At 36.5% G+C, this 15,981-nt stretch overlaps 1 protein-coding gene across 1 annotated transcript; it reads right to left on the bottom strand.

Annotated features, from left to right (window-relative positions):
* Positions 1–265: 265 nt before the first annotated feature.
* LOC145772249 (RILP-like protein 1) lies at positions 266–11,158 on the bottom strand. The gene is made up of 10 exons (XM_082584107.1): positions 11,050–11,158; positions 9,010–9,130; positions 5,701–5,864; positions 5,501–5,617; positions 5,013–5,153; positions 4,557–4,708; positions 4,153–4,234; positions 3,701–3,867; positions 2,477–2,572; positions 266–1,819 (listed from the first exon to the last, which is right to left on the bottom strand). The coding sequence occupies exons 1-10, from the start codon at positions 11,152–11,154 to the stop codon at positions 1,603–1,605; spliced, it is 1,362 nt and encodes a 453-aa protein (XP_082440233.1). The 5' UTR covers positions 11,155–11,158; the 3' UTR covers positions 266–1,602.
* Positions 11,159–15,981: the final 4,823 nt, after the last annotated feature.

The following is a 15,981-nucleotide window of genomic DNA, read 5'->3' on the forward strand; positions in this document are numbered from 1 at the left end:
GAATTATGCATATGGTGTTCTTAGAGCGAGAGATTGTTTTCCTGTACTTACGCATGTTGTGCACACGTGAGACCAAATCACAATCAATTACTTTGGCTCAAAAGAAGAGTATCTTCCGCTAATTAAAAACATCCAGCAGCGACAAGTAGCCTATGAGGCCCATATACCATATGCATATATTGCCACTAGCTTTTGCAGCTCACTGAAATCTAATCTCTTTCCGAAATTTTTACGTTGAATGAACATAGTATCATAGTTGTATCTTTGTGTAGGATGCAAACATTGTATTAAGAAAACGAAACCAAGCAACAACGTGGCATTGATCACAATACAAAAACAAAAATATGCAAACATTTTCGGCTATACATTCAGCCCATATCAAGCAAAAACTAATTTATGCTGTACTTTTATTGTTAATTGCATTGCTCATAGTAAGTATAAAGTATCCCACCCAATTTAGCTATAACCCAGCCAGCGAAGTTAAACGTTTGCAAGCGTTGAAGCAACGTAAAAATGCTAGATTTTTGTAGCTGGGTTACAACAAGCAATCTGCAGCAACTGAAGAAAATTGAAACATTATTAAAAACTGCAAATATTTAATCATGAAAGATTTATTAGACAGTGAAGTAAATAATGAAGTAAACAATGCAATCAATTGCTGATGACAATTACAGTGTAACATATTAAAGAGTAAAATGAGTAATTGCACCAACGAAAGCAAGCGATTGAGCCAAATGGCTGATTTTGCTGCCTGGGAGATTACGATATTTTTCAAATGCAAAACAGAGCAGATTGCATATAACAGTCAATTTAGCACCGAAAATAAATAAAAAAGAAAGGATTGAACATTGCAAATACAGTAAGCCCCGGAAATTAATAGTACTGGCAAGCTCATTGATTTATTCGACAAGAACGTAGCGATGACTTTGACAGACAAAATTCTATAATTCATTATCACCTTATATTTATTAAGAATAATAACACACTCACAAAAAATATGCTAAAACACTTTCAAAAAAGCTACTGACGTAATGGAAATACCTGATAAATGAAATTATTCTAAACATAAAAGCTTGACGGAATAACAAACTAAAGCACGTCCCAGTAAAATATAGCTGTTCATAATTTCATTTGCGATGATGCAAAGCAACTACAAGCAAAAATAACAAGACATTTTGCGGGTAAAGCAAAAAATTAAATCCGCATCTTGTAATGCCTGACAAAGCGTGAAGACTGAAGATGCTACAACAGTTGAATTATAATAAGACAAACAAGACAAGAGCGTGTAAAAACAAAAAAGTAAAAAATAAAAATTGTAAATGGATCTGCACATTACGAAGACTAAGTGTAAGTAGCCAACAACTGCTAGTAAAAATTTGAAATTTATGAAAGTCAGATTTCAGGACGTTTTGTTTTTAGCAAAAAAAAAATCATTAATCAAGGCAACGACAAAAAAACACGCACGAAAATAAAATGAACTTTCCCAGCCAACTGCATAGGCTGCAGGTATGGAAGGTCACATTTGTCCACTACCTCCTGCACAGTTTAAAAAGTTCTGAATCACAAAAAGTGCGATCTTCTGAAGTGTGAAACTTCACATGTCTATTCCAATACAGGATCACCCGCTGCTATTGTTTCATTGGTTCGTACCGGATCAACGTCAGGCATCAGCTGTTTGACGTCATCGGGATCAATCAAACGTCGTTCGTCAGTTGTATCCAAACGCCCGCATCTTTCAATCAACAACGAACTCGAAGGCTCGGTTGCCTTTGTACCGTCCGCTTTGCGCCGAGAACCGTCTCCAGCAAGAAAGTTAAAACTGTGAAAAATAACGTCAAGTTACAAACTTCAAACCGCCGTGGTTGCACAGTGATCTTCAATACGGACCGGTGGCGAATTTTTTTTCCCACGAACTTTCTGTTACAATTGCATATTTCGGTAAGTGTAGCCATTATGGTTACCACGTGCGGTAAATTTATCAGTCGGTTACTTCGCATATACGTCATATGTCAGTTTCTTCAATACGGACCGGGCAGCCGGTTTGAACATCTTTGATAAGGTTGCAAACTTTTTGTGGAATACAAGAAACTAGCGATTTGCAAGAATCTAAAGACTCAGATTGAAAAGGCCTCTGCCGAAGCTTCTGACATTTTCGCATGTTATTATTTAAAGTCTTTGAACCACTGACGCTGAACCAGTGCACTTAGCTTGGTTTAGCAAGGTTTTGCTTGTTGTTAAAGTGTTGTCGTTTAAAAAGTGTTCCATCGCATCAGTCGCAAAACCGGATGTTTGTCGAATAGAGTCTGGGAGCGGCCAATTTATTGATAGATTTCATATCTTACCAATTTTTCGTGAAAACATATGAACAAATTTAACATGATGTTGTCTAGTGATGCTGTGCGTAAATGTTTTGCTAAATCCCAAAATTAACATCAGTTGAAGTCGTCTATTGGTAATTAATTGAACAAACACTTACAATCGTAGAATTCCGCCTTTGGTCGGTTTGGACTGGATTTGATCCACGTCATTTTGCGATAAGTCAACTTTGTTGATTTCACTTCGTGGGTTTTCACTGCATGTACAATATGCGTATGAATTATTAAAAGAAAGTCTCGCGGCACCTTTCCAACTAATTCGTCAACGAAACTTCAAAGCAAAATCTTTGACCTTCGCAAAAAGACCAAATTTTGCTTTTTGTTGGGGAATGACTTTTAAGGGTTCAGAAATAACAAATCTATTCAAAGCAACCGATCAAACAAGCCAAGTAAAATATACACCAAAGAAGAACTTAGACTTTTTTTTATGCGTTTTAATTAATGAATTAAATTCTTCCCGTTTCGTGATCCAGTGTATTGGTATTTTGTATAAAGTACAAGACAGAGTTGCACAGTTAACATTGTTGGATAAGTTTTGAGTTTATTTGACGAACGAAGCAACAGTTCGGCTCGGAAGTTTGTCAAACTTTTATCATCAATCTGTTAAACTTAGCCATGCTCGTTGCCTTCGCACAAAGCATTTTAGTAAAGATACTTCTTCAACGACATCTAACGGTTGATATGTGCGCCACGAACAAACCACAAGGGAAATAAAGCATGCAATTTGGTTCGAAAACTTACAAGGGACCTAAAAAGCACGAACTGAATAGGAACGGAATGGCCCCTTTCGGTGAGTCCGATCCCTTAACGGGGGATTTTTTCAATTTTTTTTTTTAATTATCGGGTACCATAGCCTAATCATTGCCGTTTTAGGGTTAGGGTTTAGAGGTTAGGAACTCACCGAATCAGACTCACCGAATCGGACTCACCGAATAGTAGCAGACCCGAATAGGAACCACATGAGATGGTAAACTCGAACTAAATCTCGCTGAATACTGCAATGTCTATTGTCTACGTTGTTATCTCTTTGTTGTTCTTTCTGTATCTTGTACATTATGATGATGATGTGTTGCGTGTTGCACACACCCAGACAGCAAAATCCGTCATTTTTACATTGATTTAACGTCTGTAGACGTAGAATCAATGCAAACGTTAAATCCTTATTTTTAATTGTCGTATATCAAAAGAAAAAAAGAAAACAACTTTACGTATTCGTGTCTAAGGTATTAAAAATTGACTTTCAACTGTTTTCCCAAATTGAGTGCGAACGATCACCAGCGGCATATTGTTATGATGTCATCGTAATAATGACAACAGTCACCGACCTTTTGTAGGACATTAGCTCTTCTTCAAGCAAAAAACAGCGCGCTTTCAACTGGTTCCTGTCGTTCAACACCTCATGCAGTTCGCTGAGAGTATAGCGCGGTCTGTTGGGGTCTTTCAAGTTGATGATTAACTTGTCTACCAGGTCAACGTCTTCATTAATAGAATGCTGTTACCAAAAAAAGACTAAAGTTAACTGTGTGTTCCACAACTAGAGTGAGGTCAGAAGAGTTGCCTTTGAAAAGCGTTACCCAACTGCACACACCGAAAGTTAAACTAGGGTCACTTGAAGCTGAGTTTATCTACTGAAGTTATCTATTTATCTATTGGCGGATGGGGAAAATGTCTAATATATATGAATTTTCTCGAGGATATTTCAAAATGCTTCGGCATAGAGATCTCTTAATCACGGATTTTTTTTATTCAGCGTAAACAAGACTTGCGGAATACCTACATTAATTTTAGTTGTGTTCATTTTTCGACGATCTTCATCGAGCAAAGAATCAGTCCCCTGCTCGTTTGGCAATGGCAGTACTCTGTAGATACACAGTGCATGTTTTAGTTTATGAAATTACTCCAATACAGTAACTAATTGTTTGATGGTATTTCTTCAGTTTAAACTTCTCTTTGAAAGCGTTATGGGAAAATATGTAAACAATGCATTTACAGTGTGTGTATTATTTCGTTGTTTTGTTTTGGACAGCTTGTCTGACGCAAATAAATAATAATAATGGCCACACCCTCGACATGAGGATTAATTCATGGCCTGTATAATCAAAATTGGTTGATGATGATGATTGATGATGAATGCACATTGCACGTGAAATATTTCAAACAGAATGGTTAGTAGCGACTTACTTAAGACTAGACAACTGTTTTCTACTATCATTCAGTTCAGCTTCCAAGTCAACTTTTTGCTCTATCAACAATTTTCCTTGCTCTTCAAGAACGTGAACTTTATGCCTGATAGCCATGTTTAGTTCAGTCATTCGTTGAATTTGCATCTGAAGCTGAAGAACATGACATTTGGTTTGTTGCTGAGTTTGTCAAATACATTTTTGAAAATTCCAAACTACTTTAAACTTTCGTATCTGGAGTGTATGCCTCGGCTTCAGCATTATAGCACACGATCGATATAGGATGCAATCAAAAAAAGTATAAAACCTTTACTGCAAAGCTTTGCATATTTTATAGTTTTAAACATTGAAGGATAATTAATACCTTTTGGACAAACCAATATACAAATTCATATCACTGAATACATTCCACAAACTGACAACTGAATTAAGAAACAAACCAACACATTGATCATACAGCGTCCGATTCACGTTCTTGCCCTTCCATGATGGAGTTTTTCAATCTTATCTCGTCGTTTAGTGCCGCAATCCGATCTTGAAGTTTGTCGATTAACGTTGCTTGTTCCAGCTGCACCTTCGCTTCATTATCGTCTTCATTCTGTGAGCAAACAATATCTTTCAAGCGTCGAACGTGATGTAGGAAACAAACCTTGTTTTGGAAACTGAAGAATTAGGTATAAAATTAATTGCGTTTATCAAGTTTGACTTAAAACTGACGTATGTGCACGAGGTGAACTGAATACATTTTGTATAAAATATTCTAGAATCTCAAAGATTACTTGTCCCATGAACATGCGGCATTAAAAAAAAGAAATTTAGGAATAAAATTATGGATTAAATTGTGAGAAGTTTACAAGCGGTCATCTCCACCTCGGGGGATTTAAAAATTTAAGTGTGTGAGTAAACGGATAACAGAAATGAACTGTCCATGGAATAAATGCATACCTGCAGTTTATCAGTTAACAAAGCTGTCAGATTGTGATTATCTTCCTTAAGAGTAGAAACTATTGCCATGAAATCCTTCGCTTTTTCTTTCCAAGCAGATTCAACTGTTCCAATTTCCTGCATTAAATAAAGCTATGCACTTACAAAACAAACCAAAATTGTTGAATTGTTTCTTAAATGTAGAAATCATGAAGACTCACTTCTTGCCATTTGCTGTCTCTTTGCTTGCTTTGTATTTCCAATTTTTGCAACATGGCATTGAGTTCAATAATTTGATCAGACTCCTTCTCTTTTTTAGTCACAAGTGATTCAAGCATTTCAAGTACCTTTATGATCTTCGGCATTACACCAGAAAACACAGCCCCTGTATGTCGCACAATGCAGCATAGAATGAGCAAGATATACTGTTGCTAAGTTTATATGAGAAATCATAAATGTGAAATGCAGTAAAATGTAGGCCTAATGTTTCAAAACAAACAGCAACCAACCACATAAACTAATATATTTCTCGGCAGCCGATTTGTAGCAAGAATTGACAGCGATAGACACATAAACTAACTTATATTTGTTATGAATTAAGATGGGCAGTTAATTTAAAGTATTGGAGAAATAATAAGCCAAAATGTGATACAATATGAAGTGGCCAGTAACAGAGGAAGGCCAAAATTAAACCGGAGAATTACTGTGGAGTTATGTTGTGTAGTATTGAGTGAAAAAAAAAGATCATGATTGATAAACAGTCGATTTGAGACAACCCTTGCATCAGTGGAAAACAGATTCATAAAATAGGGGTCCACGTCTTTTAGGCGCAGACAGTTAGGCGCTGGTCAAATAGGCGCGCACACTGTGGCGCCAGGATATTTAGGTGCGGAGCACTGTGGCGCTCGTTAATGCGCGTGTTTGGCATTTATTTGTTGTTAGTTGTAATGTATTGATAAGGCATTTGCCAATGCAAACCTGTATTAACAACAAATTAATGCCGAACACGCGCATTAAAAATACAATATATTTTTCTGTTCAATATAACATTTTGTGTGAAAAGCATTGCAGGTTTAAGCAGCTTCACTCACTGAAGCCATGACATATTTTTCTTTTCAATATAATATTTTGTGTGTAAAGCATAGCCGGATAAAGCAGCTTCACTCACTGAAGCCATGACATATTTTTCTTTTCAATACAATATTTTGTGTGAAAAGCATAGCCGGATAAAGCAACTTCCCTCACTGAAGCCATGACATATTTTTCTTTTCAATATAATAATTTGTGTGTAAAGCATAGCCGGATAAAGCAGCTTCACTCACTGAAGCCATGACATATTTTTCTTTTCAATATAATATTTTGTGTGAAAAGCATAGCCGGATAAAGCAACTTCACTCACTGAAGCCATGACATATTTTTCTTTTCAATATAATATTTTGTGTGAAAAGCATAGCCGGATAAAGCAACTTCACTCACGGAAGCCATGACATATTTTTCTTTTCAATACAATATTTTGTGTGAAAAGCATAGCCGGAAAAAGCAACTTCACTCACTGAAGCCATGACATATTTTTCTTTTCAATATAATATTTTGTGTGAAAAGCATTGCCGGTTTAAGCAGCTTCACTCACGGAAGCCATGGCATATTTTTCTTTTCAATATAATATTTTGTGTGAAAAGCATAGCCGGTGTAACGGTCCAGGAGTTACTGCGGTCTGAAAGTTACTGTAACTTCTGGACCGCGTATACGCAGTCTGAAAGTTACTGCCAGTCCAGAAGTTACTAAAACAGGGTTGTCAGATTTGACGCTTGCAGCAGATTTGTATAAAGGATTTCAACATTGGAAACATGTTGAACTTGAAGACTTATCCACCATTGCATCTTAACAACATGATTTAGCCTACAGCAGAAACGTAATTGGGAATGAAGCGAAAATAAGATGAAAGTCAAAAGATGAGTTTTGTACCAGAAATTGTTGCTGTTTTGGAATGAAATTTGAATTTGTAACCTAACAATTTACGTAGGCTATCATTTTAACCTGATTTGTTTTTATTACGGTATACCATTTGAAGTTGTGTCCATGCCTTACGTGCGTTGGCAAATAAATTTGCATGGGGAGGTAATTGACTAGATGACCACTTAGCCTATAGTCTTTTGCTGTCATCCTGATTGTGCTATAATGCAACCTACGATTTACAATGTAGTATTATGAGTGTTTTATTGACTCATTGTAGGTTATATGGCTCTGTTGAAACAAATAATTTAATTGATTATCGCTCCAAACATTTCAAAGTTTAAATCGTGGCTATACGTGAATCGGTGGCATTTAATAAGCTATACAGGCCTTAATATATCGTGCAAAGTTTGCATTTGAAGGCTGACTTGTTAGCCGCTGGTCTTGAGTTGTAGTTGACAAACATACTCTTTGACTATATTTTATGTAGGCCTATTTCATGAAAGTTAAAACCAAAGTTTTCTAGTGAATGAAGCACTGAGCCTATTTTTGGTCTGATTTTTCATAACTACCGTTTTAAAGAAATATAAAGTAACTTAGGCTACATGTAGGCCAACCGGTAGTCAAAACGCCATCAACCTTCAGTGAGTAGGCTATCACAGCCTCACACGCGGGGAAGGCTTTAGCTTTTATGAAAGTGTTGAACACTTTGAGATTCCAATGAATTTCCGTTGGCCTCCCATCGAAAACACGTGGCACGAAACTTAAAGTCTAGAATTATGGTTTCGTGGTGAGAATATTTATCCTTGGGATTCATCTTTCGCATAGGCCTACTTGCAGAGGGTTTAATCTACTGACCAAGTGAAGTTTCAGTCCATTTACAAGTTTTTCCAAAAGAATTTCGAAAAAGCACACCCACTTACAATAGCAGTAACTTTTGGACTGCTTCTGCGGTGTTGCAGTCTGGAAGTTACTGTCAGTCCAAAAGTTACCAGCGGTGCCCGGCGTTTTAACAATCGATAGAAAAGCGAAAATTGTTTTAACTAAGTGTAATGAATTCATTGCTCTCAAACTAATGCAAGCTTTTCAGTTAACATTACAAAATATATATATACTTATAATTATTAATCTGATCTTTTGAGAGGTTAAAAGTTTAATTATTTTTTAAAACAAAATTAAATAAAATTTAAATGAAATATTTGGCAACTCTTGTAACTTTTGGCATGCAGTAACTCTTGGACTGCTACACCGGATAAAGCAGCTTCACTCACTGAAGCCAACACTAACAACAAATAAATGCACGTGCTTTAACAAAACAACATATTTTTTTGTTCAATATATATAACATTTTGTGTGAAAAGCATTGCCCTACCTGCCAAGCTGATAAAATCTGCAGACTTTACTAAGAATAGCACCTAAATGAACGAGCACCACAGTGTTCCGCACCTAAATATCCTGACGCCACATTGTGCGCGCCTATTTGACCGGCGCCTAACTGTCTGCGCCTAAAAGGCTTGCTCCCTAAAATAGATATACTATAGCTACATCGAAAGCAAAGAATGATTTTTTACACTTACCTCCAAATGCTTCAGTTAGCCGTTCAAACTCTTGTCCCACACTTGAGGCAACATTGTATACATCAACAATATTCAGGATATCCACAGGTTTTTCAAATGGATCTCCAGAGAAAGATTCGAGCTAAAATCACATGAAAATAGCTACACTGCCAGTGATGTAAGATCAAGGCTCAATTTGTCAGGTAGCATAATCATGTCCTCATGGATTAGCTAAATAAAAACTGCTTGGACTTATAGCGTCATACAAAACAACAAGAACCGCCAGTGATGTAAGAATACGGCTCAATTTGTCACTTGTCAGGTAGCGTAATGTATACAACACAAAATCAATACAAGGTTGAAATTATTTTGTTTTCTATGTCTGTGGTACCACAAAGCAAACTCTCTACTAAAGCTTTATTGATACAAGGTTATTACACAATACATTTAAAAATTACAACATAAAACAGAAACATGTTTAAAAATAAAATATCTCATAATATATACATACGGTAATTTGTGGGATGGTCATCTAACAGTGAGTTTAAAAGTATTTATTATGAACAATCTAACAAAGTATTTAGTAATAGAACATGACAAATTTTGGAAATGTAAAAGATTTTCAAGAAGCGGTCTACATATTACCATACTGTCATGCCATGTAAAACAATTATGTCATATGCCATTGAAAACTGAACTATCACCAAAGAAATCCACAAAAAAATATTTGCTTTTTAATTTTGTTGCTACAGAAGAATATTAAAAATATCATACAAAAATTGATTGAGTAAAACAAAAGATGAAATAAATGGGATATATTTTGTGAAGATCGGCAGGTCAGCTGGATCAATTAGTCGTTGAAAGAATAGCAAAAGAAAAGAGATATAGTGAAAGAAATTGGGAAAATGATGAACACAAATAAGAAAAATAAAACAATGATTTGTATTTGCCATCTATAAAATCAAACTTTGGTAAAAGATGCTGTGTTTCAATGGAGTGTTTATATATGTTATCATACTTTTAAATTTAAAGGTTTGTTTAAAAATTTGTACAGTAATCACTCCTAAAACACGGAATGGCCCGTTTCGGTGAGTCCGATCCCTTAACGGGGGATTTTTTCAATTTTTTTTTTAATTATTGGGTACCGTAGCCTAATTATCATTGCTGTTTTAGGGTTAGGGGTTTGGGGTTAGAGGTAAGGAACTCACCGAATTGGACTCACCGAATAGTAGCAGACCCCTTAAAACATATCATCTGCTTATTTTCTTGCACAATGCTCATAGTCTTTATGGGTCTGCTACTATTCGGCAACAGCCTTTTTCGGCAATTTTTTGAAAATCCAACGACGCCTTCAGTAAATTCAACGATTGAATATTATTACAACCCAATTAGCCTAACAGTTCGTATTTACATTGATTCAATATCTGAATATTGAATAATATTCAATCGCTGAATTTACAGAAGGCATCGTTGGATTTTCAAAAAATCGCCGAATAGGGAACTCGCCGAATCGGACTCACCGAAATGGGCCATTCCGAGTCTTTATGTTGCTTTGTTTTTGTTGTTTTACTGTATAATGTGAAGTAGGCTACCGGCATTATATATGTTCCTCAATTTTAGTGCTTTGCTTATATGTTTGGGTGGCAGCTGACATTGGCAACATTTTAGTCTTTTGCTGTCATCCTTACTATGCAAATTATATTTGTTTATTGTGTTGCGTATATTTTTGGTTTTTCCGTAGAAAAAATAAATAAACTGAATAACGAAATGGCTGATCAAGTATCGAAGAAACAATGAGAAAAGCAGAAGATTATGAATGTGGAAACAATTGATAGCCAACCTTCAACAAAGAAATAACGTATGATGATGATAAGAAACAAGTTTTCAGACTAATTCTTATACCCAGCTAGAAATAGAAAACACTACAAAACAGTTCGGTATGACCGAGCCTTGATTTCAAAGTACTGTATTGAAATATCTTTGCTATGTTGAAATACACAATTTAACAATCCAAGCAGTAAAGAAAATAATCTAAACCTATTTTTGGGTTGAGATACTTACAGTGGAAGAAATCGTTTCTTGTTCATATGATGAATTCGAGAAATCATTCAAACTCTCATCAACATGTTCAAAATCAATATCACACTTTAAAGTTTTTGTGGCCATATTTAAAAACTTTTTAGATATAAAATTACAATACTAACATAACAATGAAATGCCGATAAGTTTCAGATTGTAAACTTTAATCATCTTTAATTCTTCATGCATACAACAACCATAATGCTTGCATTGAAAAAACATTTTTATGCCAAAATGTTTTTGGTTGTAAGAAATTTTTACAAAATTTATTTAAAAGATAGCTTACTAGCTACTTAGAATAACATGAGTAAATGCTAAATTTCAAGAGCAGATACCCAGATATATAAATTTTATGATAATTTCTGCATTTTGAAAGTTTATTGTATATCACTTTTGTATAAGTCTCGGCAAACACACTTATTGGCAAGCTAAAATAAAGGGAGCAGCTGACTCGAAAACTAATAATATGTTCCTTTGTTGTTTTCTGTTGTATCAAATCTCTGATCGCAGTGTAATGTGTGTTGCCGCAATGGACACGACAAATAAAACAGGATTATTATTAATTTTCATGCACAATGAAGCAGAACTGCTTGAATTTTAATGTGTAGAATATAAAAAACCTAAGAAGTTTTCAAAACATTCTTTGACTAGTTTGTAGGCTAGGATGTGTAGGGGTAGGCCTATGCTTTTCTTGTCTTTTGATTGCAAGACTTTTCAACTTCTGATTTAATTTTAACTTTACTCATTGCAAAATATGTTGCATGACAGCCGCACAGACTTTTTTCTTTTCTAGACTTAAAAGTAAATTATGGTAAAACAGAGAAAAGTTGTCAACGAGAGGGTGCTTTGCACAAATGCAACAAAAGATTCAATAACTATAGGCTACATATAACAATTCTAGCATGAAATGAATATCTATATGATATATTATAACTGCAGACAGTGGCACATTATTTCGGCTTACTGACCTCGTCAATAAAGTACATACCGTACGATGGTACAAAAGGCCACCGTATATTCCGATTACCAACGTGTGGTGATTTTCTATTTGTGGTAGGTAAAAAGCCACAAAATGGTACTTTTGCCAACCTTGCCAAGTTCTCAAAAAGTGCATAATGCAACAGCAAAGTACCTCCAGTAAAGTTCTCAATCAGCGTAAGCTGAGAGGTGCCATAACTGCAGACAATGGCATATGGTACCGGTTACCGTATAATACTATAAATATACAGTGATGCAGATCAAGCCACACTAGCCTGCCACCAGGGGATGGGATGAAAAGCAGATTTTGGAATGGAAAATGTCAAGTATGAATGAGATGGAAGACAGTTTTCCATCCCAAAAACAAACTTAAAAACAAAACGACCTAATGGTGAACACTGCCTGACAAAATTTATTTGATAGTTCATTTGTTGTTTACAATTTGAAGAGTGCTGCCAGACGCCGCTAAATATTTTTTAACCAATTTTGAAAAGGACTCAAAGCATAGATGACTTACCAGATGACTTTAGTAAGTCATGCTCAAAGTGTCAGGAACATATTTTTTAAAGTTTAAAACTTCTGGCAGCAGTTTTGATTTACTCGCTTTTCACTTTGGGGTTAGTTGCTGTCTGTCATCCTTCAAGGAGCCCAGAACTTGCTTTTTTATTTGCTATAGAAATGAAAATATGACGTTCTATAGTAGGTTCTGCATCTTCTTATAAACTTGATAGCTTAACCAGAGAGGTTGGTTACCTATTTGCAAATAAAAAAATTGATTTGAGCTGAGTTAATGTGATAAGAGAGAGAGAGAGAGAGAGAGAGAGAGAGAGAAACCTTTTATTTTGTCTGCTGCGAAATAGTATACTGTACAAATATAAACCGGTACAAATAAATCAAATATAGTTATTACTATCTGAAGCCTTTACAAATTGTTTCACCTAACGGATCATCAGAAGGTCTTATTCAAATAGAATCTATTTGAATATTCTATTTGATTTAAATATTCTATTTGATTCTATTTGAATAAGACCTTCTGATGATCCGTTAGGTGAAACAATTTGTAAAGGCTTCAGATAGTAATAACTATATTTGATTTAATTCGCTCTGCTTTGCCTTTTTGCTTGGCATTGAGTACTTTTTGTAATATTAATAGTTTTCATTGTTTTAACCGGTACAAATATATTCAACAACAGACAGGATATTGTGTAATTAATCTTTAATTTTAACTGTTCCGTAATTTCGCATCAAGACATTGTACCGACTGCTGTCTCGTATTCGTCATCAGCCATATCTGCAGTGCAGTTATCATAATTCTACTGTTTAGTCTACTTTCAAGTTTTTATATTATTAGCATAATTCAACTGTTTCAAGTTTTATTAATTCATTTCCAATGCGCCTGGCAGCACTCGATTCTTGCATAAAACACGCTAGCATGGCAATATTCGTTCTTTTTAAATTGACACAACTTGGTGTAGCTCGTCGTTGTCTCGGCTATCTGATGACATCCTCTTGCACGCTGGGTAATCAATAAAGAAACCCTTTTGAGAAGCAACAGTAGTGCTTTGTCTATGTATACAGAATGTTAGCTTAGCCACTTCTGTTACAATGGTGACCCCGAGTACATCTTCAGAACTCACGACCTGCAACAAAGGCATCCACGCCACCTGGTAATGTACCACGTTTTTTCAAATATTTTTTTAACCTTCTGAAATTATCTCTAACTGTAGTCTACATGCATAGTTTCTAACTTCTATTCCTAGATACCTTATCCTTGTGGTTGCCATACAAACCACCGCTTGCCAAATTTTTTTTAACTTTTGTAGTTATCTCCTGTAGTCTACATGCATAGTTTTTAACTTCTATTTCTACGGTACCTTAACCTTGTGGTTGCCGTACAAACCACTGCATGCTAAAATTTTTAACCTTATGTAATTATCTACGGTAGTCTTTATGCATCGTTTATAACTTCCACTTTTTTTCTACGGTACCTTATCTTTACTGTTGCTATAAAAACCACTGTATAAAATTTTTTTTAACTAATTGCAAGTAGCTTATTGCCGCCCTTATTCCTCATTAATTTCCCCACTATGTCTCGTTTCCCTACAGTTTCTCGTGGCGTCACTCCCCATACAACGATATTCGTCATACTTACATTGCTTCAACGTTTGCTGACGTTGCATCAATGTAAGGGTGACGGATCCACCTCTGTGTCTTCATAATCAAGTTTATCGCCTTCATGACGTAGCCTAACCACTGCAATGTCAACTAACTACGTCATGATGTCTCATTGCGCGCTGGTCAACTGCCAGCGCAAATATTTCTGTGTTTACATAAGCAACCGCCATACACCTACTGTATTGTTTCACATGCTGCAAACCCACATGTCAGCCTACCGATTAATCTCGGTATGTAGCTTACATCGCAGCCTCGCACACGGTTTCAGCTTGCGCTTGTCGCTACTTTTATCACAGCAATTTACCGTCCTGAGCAAGACGTCAAAACTGCATCCATTCTGTAGCTTACCGTCCTGAGCAAGACGTGAAAACTGCATCCATTCATTCATTTTATAATCACTCGCTTAACTACAGTCATGTGACGTTGTAACTACTTTTTATGCTCGTGTTTGTCGCTTTTTTTTAATGAGTGCTGAGCCTACTCCGTACTTATACTACGACTCTCATAGTTTCTTGTCTCGTTTCCTACCTATCCAGCCGGCATTGCCTTGCCATGCCTTACCAATTTAATAACTTGTATCCCTGCATGTATCGCTATTCTTTTTTTCATTATGTGTCCCATCATCAGCCGGCGTCTGCCGCCTATGGCACTGCCATATTGCAACTACTTGTATCCCTGCATGTATCGCTATTCTTTTTCATTATGTGTCCCATCATCAGCCGGCGTCTGCCGCCTATGGCACTGCCATATTGTAACTACTTGTATCCCCGCATGTATCGCTTTTTTTAATGTGTCTGAACTGCTTATGTGTAACTTTCTAGCGGTCGCTACTTTGTATCAATTTCGTTTCAGACCTGCCTATCAACACGGTTGCTGCGAGAGGTTGATGCGATACTTCAAGGAACTTCAATACAACACCACGATGATGACACGACAAGCTCACTGATGAGACCACTTCAACATGGCACCACAGCACCCCATGTTCTTCACGACTTGCACTGAGTTGAACAGTCCCTCATCATATACCTCAACACGAGATGCCTCCACGGAGATGACCCTCAATACGGCTATCCACAGCCACCGACGCAACCAATATGGTTAACCCCATATCTGTCGCTACTCCCTGCGACACACCTTCGACGTGCAATTGCTGCATCGTTCATCATTCAAGCCTTCTCTGCGTCAGAAGCACACCGCGCCGTCAACCCAACCAGTGCCGCTATTTTGCGCCACTTTCGACATGCAATGGCTGCATGTCACACAGCTTGCAACTATACAAGCTGGCCTCTTTCCTGTCATATTCGTCCCATATCGACTGACTCACAACTCAACAGCTGTCGTGCTCGTCATCCATCAATGGACTACTAACTGAACTGCTTATCACCTGCTGTCGTGCTCATCATATACATCACCGAACTTCCAAATCAAATGCTGTCGTCTCGTCCTCCCTCATCGAAATACTCGAACTAATAGTATGACTTTAGAACATTCTGTCTCGCACAACCACGCGCGTACACCGTTAGGCTACATACAATTTTTTTACTATTCTGGTTTGCTTCCATGGGCGTCCGGTCCTATCTCTTCGGAGGCGGGACATGGACAGCCATGGACGCTTACCTGTTTGTATACATGCTTAATTTTTTTTCTCTAAAAACGCTTGTAAATATTTTTCTCATGGCTGATTTTACAGTTGTGCCCCAGTATTCAATTTCAGTTTCTAACCCTCAATCATAACTTAATTTGTTTTCGTCATTCACGACG

Source organism: Aplidium turbinatum, chromosome 6 (genome assembly GCF_918807975.1).
Source record: "Aplidium turbinatum chromosome 6, kaAplTurb1.1, whole genome shotgun sequence".
In the NCBI taxonomy this organism is placed as follows: domain Eukaryota; kingdom Metazoa; phylum Chordata; class Ascidiacea; order Aplousobranchia; family Polyclinidae; genus Aplidium; species Aplidium turbinatum.

What these genes read in the sequence shown, in the direction of transcription:
- LOC145772249 (XM_082584107.1), bottom strand. Translation starts at nt 11,154, where the DNA reads ATGGCCACAAAAACTTTAAAGTGTGATATTGATTTTGAACATGTTGAT. An exon ending in AAGAAACGATTTCTTCCACT is followed by an intron (nt 9,131 to 11,049) that starts GTAAGTATCTCA and finishes ATGTGATTTTAG; the next exon opens with CTCGAATCTTTCTCTGGAGA. An exon ending in TGTTAACTGATAAACTGCAG is followed by an intron (nt 5,154 to 5,500) that starts GTATGCATTTAT and finishes GTTTGCTCACAG; the next exon opens with AATGAAGACGATAATGAAGC.